At 45.3% G+C, this 18424-nt stretch overlaps 1 protein-coding gene across 1 annotated transcript; it reads right to left on the bottom strand.

Annotated features, from left to right (window-relative positions):
• Nucleotides 1-4848: 4848 nt before the first annotated feature.
• Nucleotides 4849-18079, bottom strand: LOC311225292 (uncharacterized protein). Its single transcript, XM_084310512.1, has 8 exons — nucleotides 17953-18079; nucleotides 15733-16306; nucleotides 15196-15289; nucleotides 14906-15103; nucleotides 14493-14638; nucleotides 14198-14384; nucleotides 13015-13126; nucleotides 4849-6467 (listed from the first exon to the last, which is right to left on the bottom strand). The coding sequence occupies exons 1-8, from the start codon at nucleotides 18068-18070 to the stop codon at nucleotides 6235-6237; spliced, it is 1662 nt and encodes a 553-aa protein (XP_084166638.1). The 5' UTR covers nucleotides 18071-18079; the 3' UTR covers nucleotides 4849-6234.
• Nucleotides 18080-18424: the final 345 nt, after the last annotated feature.

The following is an 18424-nucleotide window of genomic DNA, read 5'->3' as shown; positions in this document are numbered from 1 at the left end:
ACTGCAATTCGAAACTGGCCCTGTAAATGTCCTAACACAACCCCCTCCAATGTACAGTCAATTACCAAGTATGGTCTTGTCAATATTCCAATGTACAGTTTTGTTTGTACAGTTGTACAGTGTCCCCCACCCACCCCTCCTACCCAACCTCCCCCCCCCACTCCTACCCAACCCCCCCCCCCCCCCTACCCAACCACCTCCAGTGTACAGTCCCCCCCCCCACCTACCCAATCCAATGTACAGTTTCTACGTCAAATGTATATACTCTTTTTTTCTGGACTCTTTTTGTATCACAAACAGTACTGTATTTGCAAATCTGGTATGTCATAAATGTATAGATGTAGCAGTAATGTCTATCTGTATGTCATGTATGTCATATGTTACGATGAATTGAAAATGGGGGACCCTGATGTAAACAAGACGAAAGTCTTTCTCTGGTCTGCATCCCCTTAACAATTGTATGTATTGAGCTGTACTGTACTGTACCCATTCTGCAATCTGTTAATAAAGTTTTCAATCAATCAAAACAAATCATGTTAAACCCAGATTCAGCTCAAACAAGGGACTAAACACGTTTCGCAATTATGCCACATCAATGTGGAACACCCTACCCAAAGCTGTAAAGGAATGTGAATCCCTACCCACATTCAAAACCGCTCTTAAAGAGCACCTACGGGAGGCTGCAATTCGAAACTGGCCACCGTAAATGTCCAAACCCCCCAACCCCACCCCCTCCAAATAGACAGTCTCCTCCCCGCCGCATGTATATTTCTCTCCCACCCACCCACCGCCTCCAAATGTACAGTCCCCTCCCCATATGTATATACTCTGTCAGGATCTATGGGTAACAGTACTGTATATTTGAATATCGTATATGTCACAAATGTAACAGTACTAAATACCTGTATGTCCATATGCCATAAATGTCATGTATGTTGAGTATGTCATAAATGTCGATAAGAATTTAAAATGGGGGACCCTGATGTAAACAAGACAAATTTCTTTCTCTGGTCTGCATCCCCTTAACAATTGTGTGTATTGAGCCGTACTGTATTGTACCCATTCTGCAATCTGTTAAATAAAGTTTTCATTCATTCATTCATGCTTGATTGATTGAAAACTTTATTAACAGATGGCAGAATGGGTACAGTACAGCTCAATACATACAATTGTTAAGGGGATGCAGACCAGAGAAAGACTTTCGTCTTGTTTACACCAGGGTCCCCCATTTTCAATTCATCGTAACATATATGACATACATGACATACAGATACAGTACTGCTACATCTATACATTTATGACATACCAGATTTGCAATTACAGTACTGTTTGTGATACAAAAAGAGTCCAGAAAAAAAGAGTATATACATTTGACGTAGAAACTGTACATTGGATTGGGTAGGTGGGGGGGGACTGTACATTGGATTATTGACAAGACCATACTTGGTAATTTACTGTACATTGGAGGGGGTTGTGTTTGGACATTTACAGGGGCCAGTTTCGAGTTGCAGTCTCCCTTAGGTGTTTGAGTGTTTTTGAAAGTGGGTAGTGATTCACATTCCTTTACAGCTTTGGGTAGGGCGTTCCACATTGATGTGGCATAATTGCGAAACGTGTTTAGTCCCTTATTTGAGCCGAATCTGGGTTTAACATGATTTGTGGAGCTCCCTCTGGTGTTGTGATCGTGGTATTCACTGACCTTTAAGAAGTATTTTGACATGTACATGGGTACCTTGGTCGTGTAGTGTATCTTGTAGACCAGGCCCATTGCAAGTTGCTGTACTCTGTCGTCTACTCTAAGCCATCCTAGGTTGTCAAAGTGGGCAGGGGTGAGGTGGGTTCTAGGAGTAAGGTCAAGCAGTAGTCTGACCAGTTTGTTTTGAGATGTTTGTAATTTTGTTTTTAGCGCCTTTTAGGTGCTTTGGTACCATGAGGTGCAAGCATAGTCGTAGTACCCTTGAATGAGTGCTCTTACTAGAGTCTTCAGGGTATTCTTGTTTACCAGTGAGGAGATCCGGTACAAGAATCGAGTTTGTTGGTTGACTTTCTTTATTACATTGGATGCCATTTTGTCAGATTTGCCTCTAGGATGGAACCCAGGTAGGTAATATCATCTTTCCTTGTGACAATATTGTCACCCACTGTAACTGAGAAGCCGTCGGTCTTGCTGAGTTTGTTATTTGAACCGAAGAGAATGGACTCTGTTTTGCCCATGTGTAATGATAGTTTGTTATCAGCGAGCCATATGCAGATTTTGCCTAGTTCTGAGCCGAGGGTTTTTTCAACCTGTAACTTGTTCTTGTCAGAGACCAGCAGGGCTGAGTCGTCCGCAAACAGGAACAAGTTGCAGTCACAAGCTGACGACATGTCATTTGCATAAATTAGGAACAGGAACGGCTTAACATGCAGTACTATTAACTTTACTTAATTTCTAAGATTAGATCATTTAGTTATTTTTAAATGTCTGATCTAAAGATAAACAAAGGGTTTTAAAAGTGTTATATTTATCTTCTCTTATAGTACCAGAGAGAAGCTGAGGAGAATCGACCAGCAACAAAAGCAACATTTATTAGAATAGGCGACTTCTCTTTGATGACCCTCCCGGAGCTTGGATAGGAGTAGGTCTGAGGCGCCCAGAAGATGCAGAGCATAGGGGTCTTGAGGGTGTGTAGTTAGAGACCATTGACCGGAGGTAGGCGGGAGCGGTTCCCTTTGCCGCAAGGTATGCCAGGTCGAGGGCCTTGAAGCGGATTCGTGCAGCAATGGGGAGCCAGTGCAGGTCCCTAAGAAGTGGGGTGACATGGGCAGACTTCGGTAGGTTTGAGATCAGGCGGGCCGCTGCGTTCTGAATGAGTTGAAGAGGCTTAGTGGCAGTGGCCGGGAGGCCAGCGAGCAGTGCGTTGCAGTAGTCGAGGCGGGAGATGACTGTTGATTGGACGAGGAGTTGGGTGGCTTCTTTTGTCAGGAAGGGGCGGATCCTTCTGACGTTGCTCAGGAGGAATCTGCAGGTTCTGGTTGTCGCTGCGATGTGAGCAGAGAAGTTCAACAGGTCGTCGAGGACAACACCAAGGTTCTTGGCGGTCGGGGACGGGGTCACAGCTGCATTCTCGACTATGATGGAAAGGTCGGTCAGGGGGGAGGATTTGGCCGGCAGGTGAAGCAATTCTGTTTTGCTTCGGTTCAGTTTGAGGTGGTTGGTCGTCATCCAGGCGGAGATGTCGGACAGACAGGCCGAGATCCGCTCAGAGACGTGGATATCTGAGGGAGGGAAGGAGAGAAAGAGTTGAGTATCGTCGGCATAACAATGATAGGAGAAGCCATGAGACGTGATAATGTTACCCAGTGATTTAGTGTAGAGGGAGAAGAGACACACAAGATTACTTTAGCCTTTCCTGAGCTAGACATTATCAAACAGATCTATAAGCAGATGTATGGATGTCTGGCATCTTCATGTCATGACAGCTAAAGCTTCTTTCGGTTTAGTGGCTGTGCAGGGATTTATGGGAAAATAAACGGGTTGGTACGTAATGGGCTGCTGGAGTTAAAATGACTTGTACCTGAGGCCTGCCTGGACACATGACATCAGTGGTGGTCCACCCGTCACCTCTCACTTTACCATGACTGCACATAAACCTGGCACACAACATACTTGTTCACATATCATTTTTATTTCACTCTAAAGGAAATATGTCTCACATAGACCCCCAGTACTTTGTGGAGATGAAGATGGGAGGCCCGTCTGTGGACCTGATGATGAGTACCGGTCTCCTACTCAGACATATACAATCAGTTTTTCACATTAGGATCTAACATCCCAACAGGCCACCTTGTTTATGGTTTGATTCCGTTTTAGTAGAATGTGAAAGACATGAATGATGGGAGTTTATTTACAGTGCAATGAAATAGTTCTGGATTACTGTACAGTTCAAAATAATGTTTACCTTCTGTTGGTATCCACAGTTTAAAACCTGAGTCTTCCCTCTTGTCTGACACCCACTCTTAATGGTTTATATGGTATATATCAGTAAACACAATGGGTTTGATAAGCGATTGTATTGATAATCAACCATGTGAGAAAGTACTGTATATCAAGTGCAATGCTGCATATTTCCATCTCTAGATTCCACATACTATAAATACTGCCAACAATGTAGAATGCATTACAGTTACCAGGAATGGAAAGATTGTACACAACTTCAACGACATTGATCTACCCTTGTGCCTTTACTTTAGGAATGTTACAGGTTAGAAACTGGCTGACAACTTATTAAATGTACATGGAAATTTGAGGCTCTTACAGATTGAAACTTTATTAACAGATGTAGAATACAACACAGTACGACTCAAGACACAGAACATGAGTATGCAAAATAAAAAATTAACACAGATTTGAGGGCGAAAAAAAACACTCTTATACTCTCACGTGCTCCAGTAAACGCACGCACACTATGAAGCCCCGCCCAACAACACAAGGTACAAGCCCAGACGCCCGCCCACGCGCAGTCAAACAGAGTACAAGCCCCGAAGACCCGCCCAGACGTTGGGCTTGCGGCTCTGCAGATATACCCTACTCTCTCGCGTGAATTTTTTCGTAGCCGTAGTTTGCGAAGACGCTCTCTGATTGGCTAGCCCGCGTACAGCAAAGACCCTCTTTGATTGGTTTAGCTCCTAAGGGCTCTTCCGCCTTGTACATATATATTCTCTGCTTCGAACTGGTTATGCTTTGGCCCTCTTTCGAAGTGGGTTATGCTTGGAGTTTATATTTAGAGCAGGGCGATGGACCACCAGCCCTGATTCCAAACTCTAAGCATAACCCACTTCGAAAGAGGGCCAAAGCATAACCACTTCGAAGCAGAGAATATATATGTACAAGGCAGACATTTCTATCCCAGAGGCGTGATTTTCTTTTCCGTAACCGTAGTTTGCGAAGACCCTCTCTGATTGGTTTAACTCCGACGGGCTCTGGGATAGAAATGTCCGCCTTGTACACACAAGATTGTTCGCACAATTACATATACATCCTCATAGGCGGCGGGTATATAAGGCCAGGGGGGGCTATGCCTACCCAAAATATTATGCTGGGAATTTTGAAATGTATATATAATATATATACGCAGGCTGCTGGCTATTGTGTGCGTCTTGTGCTGCAGCCCGCTGGCCGAGGTGTCAACGACGAAGGTGTCAATCGGTGGCAGTGTTTAACATTCCAGGTACAGGCAGTAGCCAATCACATCATTCACATGATCATCGATGATCCCGCAGTAAAGCAAACATCTGCGTTCCGAATATCCGCCCGCCGATTGCTTTGTAGCGAACACCAGCGCACTATTTTGAGTCAAATTTCAAAAAGCTAAATGGATATACGGTATTTTTCCAAGGCATATAAACAAAGTAATTTAGAAGCTGCACCGGGCTGGCCCTGGGCATAACTACGGATCACCTGAGGCTGTATGTTGTTTTATCTTGGCATACAAGGGCTTGCTCTAAGAGGACATGAGAGTCAGAGTTCATCAAATCGTGGAAACTTTAGAGCTACTGTATGTACATTGTTTTCAAAGCATGAGATTATCTAAATTTACGAAAAACGTTCCCTTCATTGCTGTCAGCACTGCAACTTGTGATTCAAGTTGTGAACGGACTTTCTCAGCAATGAGGCACATCACATCCAAAACTGGCTAAGAACAACAATGCGCCAGGAGAGTCTGCTTCACATTGAAAGTGATCTCACAGACAAAGTTAAAGCAGAAAAGATCACTGATGCCAAGACGAAACGTCGCATTTTGCTGCATTAAGGTAAGACAATGGTTAATCTATTATTGGATGCCTTCATTTGAACACTTAATTTGCACTATATATTAAATGAGTGGGGCTCGCCTCGCATAGCCTAGTGGGTGTGTGTATTGACAAAAAAGGAAAAAAGTGCGCGCTCCGGGCAATATAGCCTACCCTAATGTCCGGTTCACGCGCCGCCTATGTATATCCTCCTAGAATACATCATATCACTACCGCAGATTCACTCATAACGTTATTTCGCGTCCAACAACTCAATTGGTGCCCAGCCCACATGGGCATCATACAAGTCAAAAACATGTATCATAATCTGACATACATTTGTATCCAGGATGACATTTCATACAGGATAAATAACTAGGACTGCTCATGTATTTTGCCAGGACAAAAATATCATTTTCGAAAAGCCAACAAAAGATTTCTCCTTCACATTTCGAGAACAGATCAGTGTTTCTCTTTTGAACGGATCCAAACAGGACGTTTCTCAGTTGTTCCTACAGAGGACGATACAGAGCGGCCGAAGGTGTGTAGAGCTGACAGCAGCTCGGAGGGATTCCCCTTCAGCTGATCGAAGGTCTTCATCATGGCTGACCCTCCCACTTGAAGTTCCTCATTGGTCAGCAGCATTTCTTGGAACTCCTTCAATTGGGACCGATACCTCTCTCTGGCTAAAACAGCTGAAAAAAGATGGAGCAATAGATGATATTGTATTGGAACTGTACTGTAAACATTTATATAAATTATCCAGAACAGGGCCATACTGACCTGACGCTTCAAATACAATACAGAGTTCAGTTAAAAAATGTTTCGTCTACAAACACTAAATGGTCTCACTCCGGAATATATCACAGAAGTCCTACAATACACCTTAACACCCATCTTTCAAAAATGGTCAGCAGAGATCGAGCCTTTGAGGCGTCAGGGCCTAGAGGTACGCCTTGCCAATGGACATCAGATGGGACCCTGATCACATCACCGACGATGATGAGGAGGAGTACAGAGCCCTGGTGGAGAGCTTCGTGGGGTGGAGCGACAGCAACCACCTCCAACTCAACACCAGTAAGACCAAGGAGCTGGTGGTGGACTTCCGGAGGGGCAAGAAGAGGCCCCCCCCGATTCCCATCTCCATCCGAGGGGTGGATGTGGAGATGGTGGACTCATACAAGTTCCTTGGGGTACACCTGAACAATAAACTGGACTGGTCGGACAACACAGAGGCCCTCTACAGGTAGGGACAGAGCAGGCTGTTCTTCCTGAGGAGACTCAGGTCCTTCAATGTGTGCAACAAACTGCTGCAGTCTTTTTACCAGTCTGTTGTGGCCAGCATCCTCTTCTATGCTGTGGCATGCTGGGGAGGCTACATCAACTCAAGGGACACCAACAAGCTCAACAAGCTGGTGAGGAAGGCTAGCTCCGTGGTGGGAGTCGAGCTACCTAGACTTGAGGTGATGGTAGAGAGGGGGATGATAAGGAAGCTGGATGCCATCATGGAGAACCCCTACCACCCCCTCTACGACGAGCTAGTCAAGATGAGAAGCTCGTTCAGCCACAGACTCATTCCCCCCCCCCCCGACACTCAACTAACCGCCTCGGACAGTCCTTCATACCAGCGGCCATCAGGCTCCACAACAGTGGGCAGCGACTAGCAGCCTCCAGGCCCCACAACAGGGGGCAGCGACAGCGACTGCTACCAGACATTGACCTGGGACTTATAGGAACCCAAGGGGGACAACGTAGACTACCCTGGTACTTTGATTAATGTATACTCAGTAGATAGTAAATTATAACACTACCTCATGCATACTGCACCTTATGTGACACTGTGAATAATGTGAATATTCCTCAGCTAGTCAGATAGTAAATTATATTGACCATATTGATCAATTTGTTTACACTGCCTGTGTTGTCTTTTACTACCTGTATACTGTGTTGTTTTACTACCTGTACCCCTCCCCCCCCCCCTCCCCCCCCATGCTGCTATGATGCCTGAATTTCCCCAAGGGGATCAATAAAGGAATATCTTATCTTATCTTATCTTATCTCTCAAGCTTAAAAAAATTACTAAAAACCCACTGTTTCACATAACATGGCGCGACCCGAGTCAGTCGCTGTGGGTTTTGCTCAGCAACGAATGTGCAAATTTTTAGTTATTATGTTTGTTTTTACTACTTTTTTTATCGAAACATCACTGGCGGGGACGCCATACGACCGCCAGTCACTTATTGACCTAAACTCCGGACTCAAAGAGGAGTTTAGAGACACTTTATCATGCCAAGACTGGCCAACGGAGATCAGGCGGGACAAAGACAACGAGGGGGACAAAGGCGGCAGGACAAAGAAGAAACACAGAGGAAAGAGGAGCGGGATCAGATTAAGACTAAGAAGATCTGCTTACCATCCGGCTATTCCATCCATCTTCCTGGCGAATGCACGTTCGCTAGAGAGTAAGATGGATGATTTACGAGCACGGGTCCGATTCCAGCGAGAGATGAAGGACTGCAATATCCTGTGTTTCACAGAGACCTGGTTGAAACCAGCGACTCCGGACCACAGCGTCTCTCCCTCCTTTACAGTCTTCAGAGCGGACCGTACAGAGGCCTCCGGGAAGAGCATCGGCGGGGGTGTCTGTCTCATGACCAACAACGGCTGGACTAGCCCTAAGGAGGTACAGGTACTCTCCCGTTCATGCTCCCCGGACATGGAACACCTCTCGATCCAATGTCGCCCCTTCCATCTTCCACGTGAGTTCACTGCAGTAATCATGACTGCAGTATACATCCCTCCCCAAGCGAACGTCGCCAGGGCGCTGGCGGAGCTACACGAACATCTAAACACACATCAGATCAAACATCCAGACGCGGCCATGATCGTAGCCGGGGATTTCAATCAGGCGAATTTGAAAAAAGTCATGCCGTCTTTCTTTCAACACATCGTCTGCTCCACCAGGGGAGGGAATACACTTGATCACTGCTACACCCCGTTCAGAGCCGGATACAAGGCTGTACCGGCTCCACCATTAGCGGGAGCAACGAACACGTCGGATCATGCCGCAATAACCTCTGCAACAGGTCCTGCATTATTAAAAAATACAAACAAAGATCACGTGACGCCGTCGTGTCACGTGAGGTAAAAAGATGGACCGACCAATCAGAGGCCATGCTTCAGGACGCACTCGATGACGTCGACTGGGGAATGTTTGAGGGAAGCGCCAGTGACGTCAGCAAGTTCACAGACACCGTTGTGAGCTTCATAACAACACTCGCTGAGAGTATTGTCCCCACAAAGAAGGCGAGGGTGTTCCCGAACCAGAAACCATGGGTGGACAGTACTATCAGAGCAGCTCTGAACTCTCGCACCACTGCTTATAACCTTGGCAGAGAGTCAGGAAACATGGAAGAGTACAAGACAACAGTCTACACTCTGCGCAAGGCTGTTAAACTTGCGAAAAAGACATATGCTGACAAGATGGAGGCACAAATGGCACAGAATGACACAAGAGGCTTATGGCAGGGACTGAGGACGATAACTGACTACAAAGTCAGCGCCCCCTCAATGGGGAGCGACGACGCCTCCCTCGCGGACAAGCTCAACACCTTCTGGAGCGTAACAGTAAGAAGCATTTTGTATGAAAGTATTCTGTACTTCTGTATGACAACTATTAAAGAAACTTGAAACTTCTACGCGCGGTTTGGTGCAAACAGCGGTGCCGCTAGCTCAACGGCTAGTGACGTCACTGGCGCGCCGGCTGTTGTGGAGGGGGGGCATCCGCGGGGGGGCGGGGACGCTCTCTCATTGACGGTACACAGTGTGAGAAGAGCATTTATGCAGGTGAACACCAGAAAGGCTGCTGGCCCAGATGGAATAACAGGACGCATACTTAAGTCCTGTGCTAATCAGCTAGCCCCTGTGTTCACCGCCATATTTAATCGATCCCTGAAGGAGTCAGTGGTCCCTGCCTGCTTCAAGATGTCCACCATTATCCTGGTACCAAAGAAACCCTCCCCAGCTGGTCTCTGACTCAGCGTTTCCGTTAGCCGGTAATTACCGGTATTTGACCGGCAAAATCTGTTGAAGTCCGACATATTTAATCTCTCCGGTCATAATGTCCGGTGAAAATAATTCCCTCTAAACACAATTCGATTATTTGAATTGTATTAAAATAGGCTAAAATTAAATAGCCTATGCGATGAACGAAACAATCATTACATTTGTCGTTGCTTCACCAAGCAGCCGGTCTAATAATGACATCTGGCTGTTGTCAGCGCGAGCTGGCTGCTGATATATTTACGTGAAGCATGGCTTGGCAGGGTGCAGTACTCCAATTCAGCCATTGGCAATTCAGCTGTTGGGTGGGGGCGCTGTTGAGCGGTTTCCAGACCGGACCTAAAAACACCACTCTGCCTGCTCCATGCTTCACGTAAATATATCAGCAGCCAGCTCGCGCTGACAACAGCCAGATGTCATTATTAGACCGGCTGCTTGGTGAAGCAACGACAAATGTAATGATTGTTTCGTTCATCGCATAGGCTATTTAATTTTAGCCTATTTGAATACAATTCAAATAATCAAATTGTGCTTAGAGGGACTTATTTTCACCGGACATTATGAGCAGCACCAAGTCATTGGGAGGTGGAGATATACATCACGGCGCAAACCCACGATAATGTTGCCGTCTCTCTCTGCCAAATTTCTCAGTTCTTCGCTTGATATAATTAATACAAATGTCCAATATAACGGAATTCGTTAGCTCATAAAAATGTGATTATAACAGACTGCTGTTTATTAAGGTCGGGCAGACAGCCCACCGACACCTCAAGTCGGCAGCAGCACGAAGTCTCGAGGGACTTATTTTATTTGGAATATATTAATGACTATATACGCAAAAGTAGCCTAGTTTTAAGTTAAAATATTATAAATGCCTTGATGATGTCATTCTTTATATAGGCCTATCAATTGTTTTTAAGCTCAATAAACTCTGACCGGAATTTATCCCATTTGTCCGGTAGATTGAAATCTACCGGACACTCAGACCTGCAAAAGAAAATTCTAACGGAAACCACTACAGACCGGTGGCACTCACCTCTGTGGCCATGAAATGTTTCGAGAGGCTGGTCAAGGATCACATTTGTGCCTCCCTCCCCAGTGATATGGACCCTATGCAATTTGCATACAGGCCAAACAGGTCCACTGACGATGCGGTCTCCCAAGTACTGCACAGCACCCTCTCTCACCTGGACCGTCAGAAGGGGGGCTATGCGAGACTGTTGTTCATTGACTACAGCTCAGCGTTCAACACCATAGTCCCCACCAGACTGGTGGACAAGCTGATCGAGCTAGGTCTGAGCTCCGCTCTGAGCGCCTGGATACTGGACTTTCTGAGTGAAAGGCCCCAGGCGGTCAGGGTGGGGGGTCAGACCTCCAACACCATCACCCTGAGCATCGGGTCCCCCCAGGGCTGTGTTCTGAGCCCCCTGCTGTACTCACTATACACACATGACTGTGTGGCCAAGTTCAGCTCCAACTCCATAGTGAAGTTTGCGGACGACAGTGGTGGTGGGGCTGATCTCGGACAACGACGAGAAGGCCTACCGGGAGGAGGTTGAGGTACTGGAACGCTGGTGCCAGGACAACAGCCTGCTCCTGAACATTGGTAAAACCAAGGAGCTGATCGTGGATTATAGGAGAGGACAGCAGGAGACACACACACCACTGAGGATAAATGGGGCTACCGTGGACAGGGTGAGCAGCTTTAAGTACCTGGGGGTCCACATCTCAGAGGATCTGACATGGACAACACACATAGACACAGTAGTAAAGAAGGCGAAGCAGCGCCTCTACCACCGGAGACAGTTAAGGAAGTTCAGAGTATCTGGGAAGATACTCCAGTCCTTCTACTCCGGAGCTGTAGAGAGCATCTTGACTGGAAACATCACTGCCTGGTATGGAAACAGCACGGCACAGGACAAGAAGGCCCTACAGAGAGTTGTGCACTCAGCCGAGCGTACCACGGGTATTGCACTTCCACCCCTGCAGGTTCTATACAACAAGAGGTGCAAATCCAGAGCCTGCAGAATAATGAAAGACCCTCACCACCGCAACAACAGCCTGTTCATGCTGCTGAAGTCAGGCAGACGCCTGCGAACACCAGCTACTAGGACAGAGAGATTTCGGCTCAGCTTCTTCCCCCAGGCCATCAGAGCCCTGAACACTGAACTCTCCACACACAAGCACACATGAGCACACACACAACACACACACTGTACACGCTCACACACTAGCAGCCACTTTAACATGAGCAAGCACACACTCATGCTGCACACGCCCACACGTGGCGTCCCCTACCCTCTGGAACTCTCTCCCCCCCGAAATCCGCAACGCCCCAACCCTGGACACCTTCCGCTCTAAAAACACACCTCTTCACCAATGCTTTCCCCATCAGTTAGTTTAGATTAAATCCCCTACCTTCCCTCATCCCCTCTTTCCCCCTCCCCCCCCTATTTTCCTTGCCCTATTTTTTGTCCTGATTGTAAAGCGACCTTGGGTTCTATGAAAGGCGCTATATAAATTTGATCTATTATTATTATTATTATTATTATTATTATGGCCACTAAGGAAAGGTCACTTTAAAAATAGTATAGTATAACCGGAGATTGTATAAATTAGCATGTACAGAAAGACACTACCAAAGGACCTAGCATGTCCTCCATGCTCTGTAAATAACTTATGTAGATATACCAATATGCCCTAACATGTTACTTGTTTATTGCACAATGTTACTTGTTTATTGCACAATGTTGTTTCCATTATATGTTATTTGCACATTGTTGCAGGCAAGACCACCCGCATTTCATTGTATACTTGTATGCCGTGACAAATAAAACTCTTCACTTGATCAAACCATGATTTGCATGTCCCCCTCCTCTTGTTGCTCCTTGTCCATTCTTGTGTGAATACAGTTCTTTGTCGCCTCTACTGTTATTTTGTATGTCTAGTACCTCGTCTGTTTGTAATAATTCATTGATAATATTTAGGGTTTGTTTCGTAGCCATGGATTAGACTAAGTCCGGGATCAGATAGTTAATTTAATGGACCAACTCTAGATAGTACTGTCATGGCTTAGACCATGTCTGTAACCGGCCCATATGTTAATATCCGTATACGTACATACACAGTATACCGGTACACTCTACAGACTAGAGTCATTGTATTCCTTCTCTTACTTACTTTCTGTGGAAATATGAAACAGTTGTGCCTTCGTGCTGCTGGGGGTAACTGTCCCAGGGAACACCTTCATAACACCAGCTTCACTCTTCACCTCGAACGTTGACCCATCAATCTAATAATGACAGATAGAAAAGGGAAGTCATAAGAGATATGCCACAAGTAAGGTAAGTCATAAGGAACGTTTTTTTTACACATTTATTTCATATTTTCTAATCTGAGCAAACTCGGCTCTGGTGAGACCAGGATTTTGAAGTCGAACGCCAGTGAGCAGCCCTGCTTTGCTAGACCAATACCTAAATAATAATAATACATTCGATTTATAATGCACTCTGGAAACCAAGTCTCAGAGTGCTACAGAGTAAAAACAAACTTTAAAAACATTAGGCAATTAAAGAAACAAGACATAAAGCATAAAAGGCTTTCATGAAGAGGTATGTTTTAAGTTCTCTTTTAAAGGAAGCAGTGCTCTGAGGTAGTCAGGGAGGGCGTTCCACAGGCGAGGAGCAGCCGAGCAGAAGGCCTGGTCGCCCCCATGGTGCGGAGCTTGGTCCTGGGGGGAAGGAGGCGGTTTGTGTTGGTGGAGCGAAGGTTACGGGTGGAGGGTTCTGTGGTGAGGAGATCTTTGAGGGAGCATTTGGGGGAGCATTATATAGGCTAAAGCGGACCACTGCTCAGGTGTGGGCTCTATATCACTGTCTATGTATTCTAGCTCCTTCAGTAGGGTGCGGTCCTTTAGCTCTATATCACTGTCTATGTATTCTAGCTCCTTCAGTAGGGTGCAGTCCTTTAGCTCTATATCACTGTCTATGTATTCTAGCTCCTTCAGTAGGGTGCAGTCCTTTAGCTCTATATCACTGTCTATGTATTCTAGCTCCTTCAGTAGGGTGCAGTCCTTTAGCTCTTTATCACTGTCTATGTATTCTAGCTCCTTCAGTAGGGTGCAGTCCTTTAGCTCATTGAGGCAGTGGAAAAGATTTAGGAATTTATGAAAACATTGCCACCATACCATACCTTGAATTTTAGGTGTTCTATTGTGCTACCATCGTATTAGACAATTACTTGTACTTATTTTGTTGCAAGAAATGTCAAATCAACATAGGTCAAAAACACAACAGACTCCGTCATTGCATGCTGTATAAATTAGGTGTGTGTGCCTTTTTGTGCCAGTTTGATTGTAATTTACCTGAGAAATGTTCTCTGGCGTGACGTCCAGTGCAGAGGACGGCGAGTGTCCAGACTCCAACAGCTCGGTGAGCTTCTCCGCGGCTTCGCTGCCCACGTCCTTGTGACGCACAGCATCAGCCATATGATTGTGGATATTGCGGATATGCACGCTCATGGGATAGCCGGGAATGTGGGGATCAGTGCTCCTGGTGTGGTAAAAGATATTGTTAAACAGATAAATACTATCATAAAAAAACTAAAAATATAAAATTTGAAAATTCCATTTGAAATGTAAATGGGTTTGTGTGTTAGACCTGCTCGGTTGTCCACGACCGTCCACAGTGCGCACAAGGCAGATCTTCATTCCAGCCGGGCAACCTGTGTCTTTAGACAACCTGCGACGTGTTTGTGTGGCACTGGTTGGTGTGTATCTGGTGTTGTGCTGGCACCTGTAGTCTCTCTGTATTAAAATTATAAGATATTTATTTGACCAGAAAGATCCTCCCAAGATGTTGCTTTGTCATGAACCCAAGTAATGACATCCACTGTATTTATGCAAATGTGGTTGAAATGGTAAATAAGAGTCAAATGATCCAGAGCCGTCATATTTTTTGGAGACAAATATTATATGCATCAGCCATAAATGACCTTTCAGCTGAACATACTGAAAGTGGAAAATCACTTCTCAGGGAATGTTGAGCATACCAACTCTAAAAGAACAACATACTCTGAACATGATCTTCTTGGGTCTTGTATGGGCCACTCTCCAGGTGACCGGCATCGACTTTGCCCACACCAGGATCTCCTCCTCAGACCGTAGAGTCATTCGCACAGTGGCCTCAAAAGAGGTCTGGTCAACGCAGGATGGGCTCACCACACGTCTGTACGCGCAGACATGATATGTGTAACCCTTCGGTAAAAAGTCCTTCAACACACAAGCAACAAGATGTCATTTTTTTTTAAAGCCAGTAAATACTGACAAAAAAAGCATAGAAACTTAGAAGCACATAGGCCTACCACAAGTTCAGGGTACGCGTCCAGATTTGATTGACATGGCGCAGTACAGGGAAAACGCTCAGCATTGCTGACGCGTCTTTTAAGATTTGCTGATCTAGGAGAAAGTCAAACATATTAGCTGGATTATTCACAGTATTGAGTTATACATACAAGGGTCTCTGTAGCTAATGCCAACATCTGCACAGAGCGTCTGACAGCTGGGCTGTGTTGTCAATGTTGTTAGCATCGTGAATGGAGTTTTACATGTTATCGCTAGCCACGATGCTAACGCGAAATAACGTTATGAGTACAGAAGTAGGGTTTTTCTCCTGTGTGAATTCTCTGGTGTGTCATCAGATTAGACAGTTGACTAAAGCTCTTCTCACACTGGTGACAGAAGTAGGGCTTCTCTCCTGTGTGAATTATCTGGTGTCATCAGATTAGACAGTTGACTAAAGCTCTTCTCACACTGGTGACCGAAGTAGGGCTTTTCTGCTGTGTGATTTCGCTGGTGTGTTTTCAGATGATCGCCTCGACTAAAGCTCTTCTCACACTCACTGGTCAAAGGAGTCGGGCTTCTTTCCTGTGTGATTTATCTGGTGCCTTTTCAGAGTAGACCGTAGACTAAAGCTCTTCTCACACTGGTCACAAGAGTAGGGCATCTCTCCTGTGTGAATTCTCTGGTGTTTTTGCAGATGACTCAGTTGACTAAAGCTCTTCTCACACTGGTCACAGAAGTAGGGCTTCTCTCCTGTGTGATTTCTCTGGTGTGCTTGCAGATGACTCTGTTGAGTAAAGCTCTTCTCACACTGGTCACAGAAGTAGGGCTTCTCTCCTGTGTGAATTCTCTGGTGTGCTTTCAGAGTAGCCCGTCGAGTAAAGCTCTCCCCACACTGGTCACAGCAGTGGGGCTTCTCTCCTGTGTGAATTCTCTGGTGCATTTTCAGATAACGTGGTTGACGAAAGCTCTTTCCACACTGGTCACAGGAATAGGGCTTCTCTCCTGTGTGAATGCGTTGGTGTTTATTGAGATTCATCTTTGAACTGAAGCTTTTCCCACACTGGTCACAGCAGAGACCTTTTCTTCCATCCAAGCCTCTTGGTTTCTTCCCAGGCCTGACAGGACAGCTATCTGGACGGAGATAGTGATGGAGAGGAGTGTCAGAGGAAAGAGATATTTGGTGATTTTATTTAGGTGAGGTTTATAATGGTATGTAGCTGGGTTTTATAGTTTAAGAACACAGTGTAGTCCAGAGTCATCTACAGTTCTAGACTCAACGCCCGCTTTGAAGTCCCCAACACCAACCAACAGAGAGGGGTTCTGACCACGGAGCGCACGCAGGACTCACCACTCACGGCAGGGTTAGAAATTTAAAAAAAATTCAAGGGCTTTTTTTGCCCCCCTTAATTGATTTTCGGGGTCTTTTTTTGTATTTCGGGGACACTGAATTTTTATGATAAACGGTTATTATTTATATCATTTAAAAAATACAACTCAATTAATCTAATCCCCACTACAATCTATACATTTTTATACTATGTTTGATAACATAATGTTAATGACATTAATAATGTCTCCATATATATATCATTAGTAAACTGTAGGGCTGACCCCTATTAATCGATTCCAATATAACGGAATTCGTTAGCTCATAAAAATGTGATTATAACAGACTGCTGTTTATTAATGTCGGGCGACTGCCCACAGACACCTATTTGATTTAAAGTCGGCAGCAGCACAGAGTCTCTGGACTTATTTTATTTGGAATATACTGACTGTATATACGCAAAAGTAGCCTAGTTTTAAGTAAACATTTTATAAATCTACATGCCTTGATGATGTCATTCTTTTGTTTTGTTGTCATTCTTTTGCCTATCAATTGTTTTTAAGCTCAATAAACTCTGACCGGAATTTCTCTCATTTGACCGGTAGATTGAAATCTACCGGACACTGAGGCCGGCAACAATTTTTTCTAACGGAAACCCTGAAAGATACTAATTTAAAAGTTTCAGATTTGTTGCAATTAGTGTACTAAACTATGATCATAAGCACCTTATCAAACCAAAACATCATTTTGAAGCATCAAAATTGTTTTAAATTATTTTCTTTCTCTCTCTGTATAGCTGCATTCTTCAATCAATTCGGTCAACTTTGCCATCAAACTCTCGCCTCGCACTGCTTTGTTTGTAATGTTTTTCTGTGTCCATGTGAGCTTTGAGATCGCCAGCACCTTTATTAGACACAAACATATGGTCAAGCTTTGCACGCGTTGCACTCCGCTTCCAATTAGTCTCGACCCGGGAAGATAAATTGGGAATTTTCTCTGCAGTTCATCTGTAATGTAAATTTTCGCGTTGGCATTGTGAGCCAGCAATGCTGGTCGGTTCTGTCCGCTTCCTGCTCTGTTGTGTGTGTGTCTGTGAGCGCAGTAGCGACGGCCACAAGGCACTGAAAGCGGGGCTTCTCTTGGTAACGTCACACGCAACAGGGTACCGTAGTATTCGGTGCAATGCGCCAGTCAATTTAACTACATGCATTTTACACAAATGTTTCTGTGCGCGACAGATTCCAGATGTGCGCGGGAGCATTTTGCCATGCGCGCACATTAGAGGGAACATTGACCAAGACCATGCAAATGTCCCTTGTAGAAGTGGAGCAATCTTCCTTTTACTTGGGTATGTACTTTTAGGCACATTTAGAGAGTCTGGCTTAAGAGGTTAAAGTCAACACTTTCATAATGTCATAATGTTTACAGATTAAAGTCAACATTTACATACCTGTTTCCATGCAGTCCAAACAGCTCTGCTCGTGGTCCAGCTGTGGCGGTTTCGTGTAGTCCACCAAACAGACAGCCATTTCTCTCAAACCAAGGTGTGAGAGGCTAGGGGTGGTCATATTCAGACCAATCTTGGGGGAAAGTAAGTAAAGAAATATCAGTACATTGTACATTCATCCTAACAAACAAAGGTCTAACTTTTCAGTTGAAATCAGGAACAGGGGCGGCTAAGTGGGAAAGACGCTCGCCACTAACGCAGGAGATGCTGGGTTTGAGCCCAGCTCTCGGCGTTGCTACCAGCTTGGCTGGTCGTTCATACTAACACAATTGGCAGTATTAGGGGTGGGAAAGCTGGTGGGTGGGGATTGGACGTTGTGGACAGCAACTCCTACAGGTCGGTTGGTGCGCCTGTACAGCAAAATCAGGAAGTGACGGGGGCAGCGTGAGCCTCCCACGCGTTACTCCTCGCCACT

The sequence above is a fragment of the Notolepis coatsorum genome (assembly GCF_963971535.1).
Source record: "Notolepis coatsorum genome assembly, chromosome: 3".
NCBI lineage: Eukaryota > Metazoa > Chordata > Actinopteri > Aulopiformes > Paralepididae > Notolepis > Notolepis coatsorum.
Note: the sequence above shows the minus strand (reverse complement) of the source record. Positions and strands in the feature narration are given on the sequence as shown.

Excerpts from the sequence above, each read along its gene's own strand:
- LOC311225292 (XM_084310512.1), bottom strand. The coding sequence starts at position 18,070 with ATGACCACCCCTAGCCTCTCACACCTTGGTTTGAGAGAAATGGCTGTC. Across the intron at positions 15,104-15,195 it reads ACGCGTACCCTGAACTTGTG|GACTTTTTACCGAAGGGTTA; the intron begins GTAGGCCTATGT and ends TGTGTGTTGAAG. Across the intron at positions 14,385-14,492 it reads GGTCGTGGACAACCGAGCAG|GAGCACTGATCCCCACATTC; the intron begins GTCTAACACACA and ends TTACCACACCAG.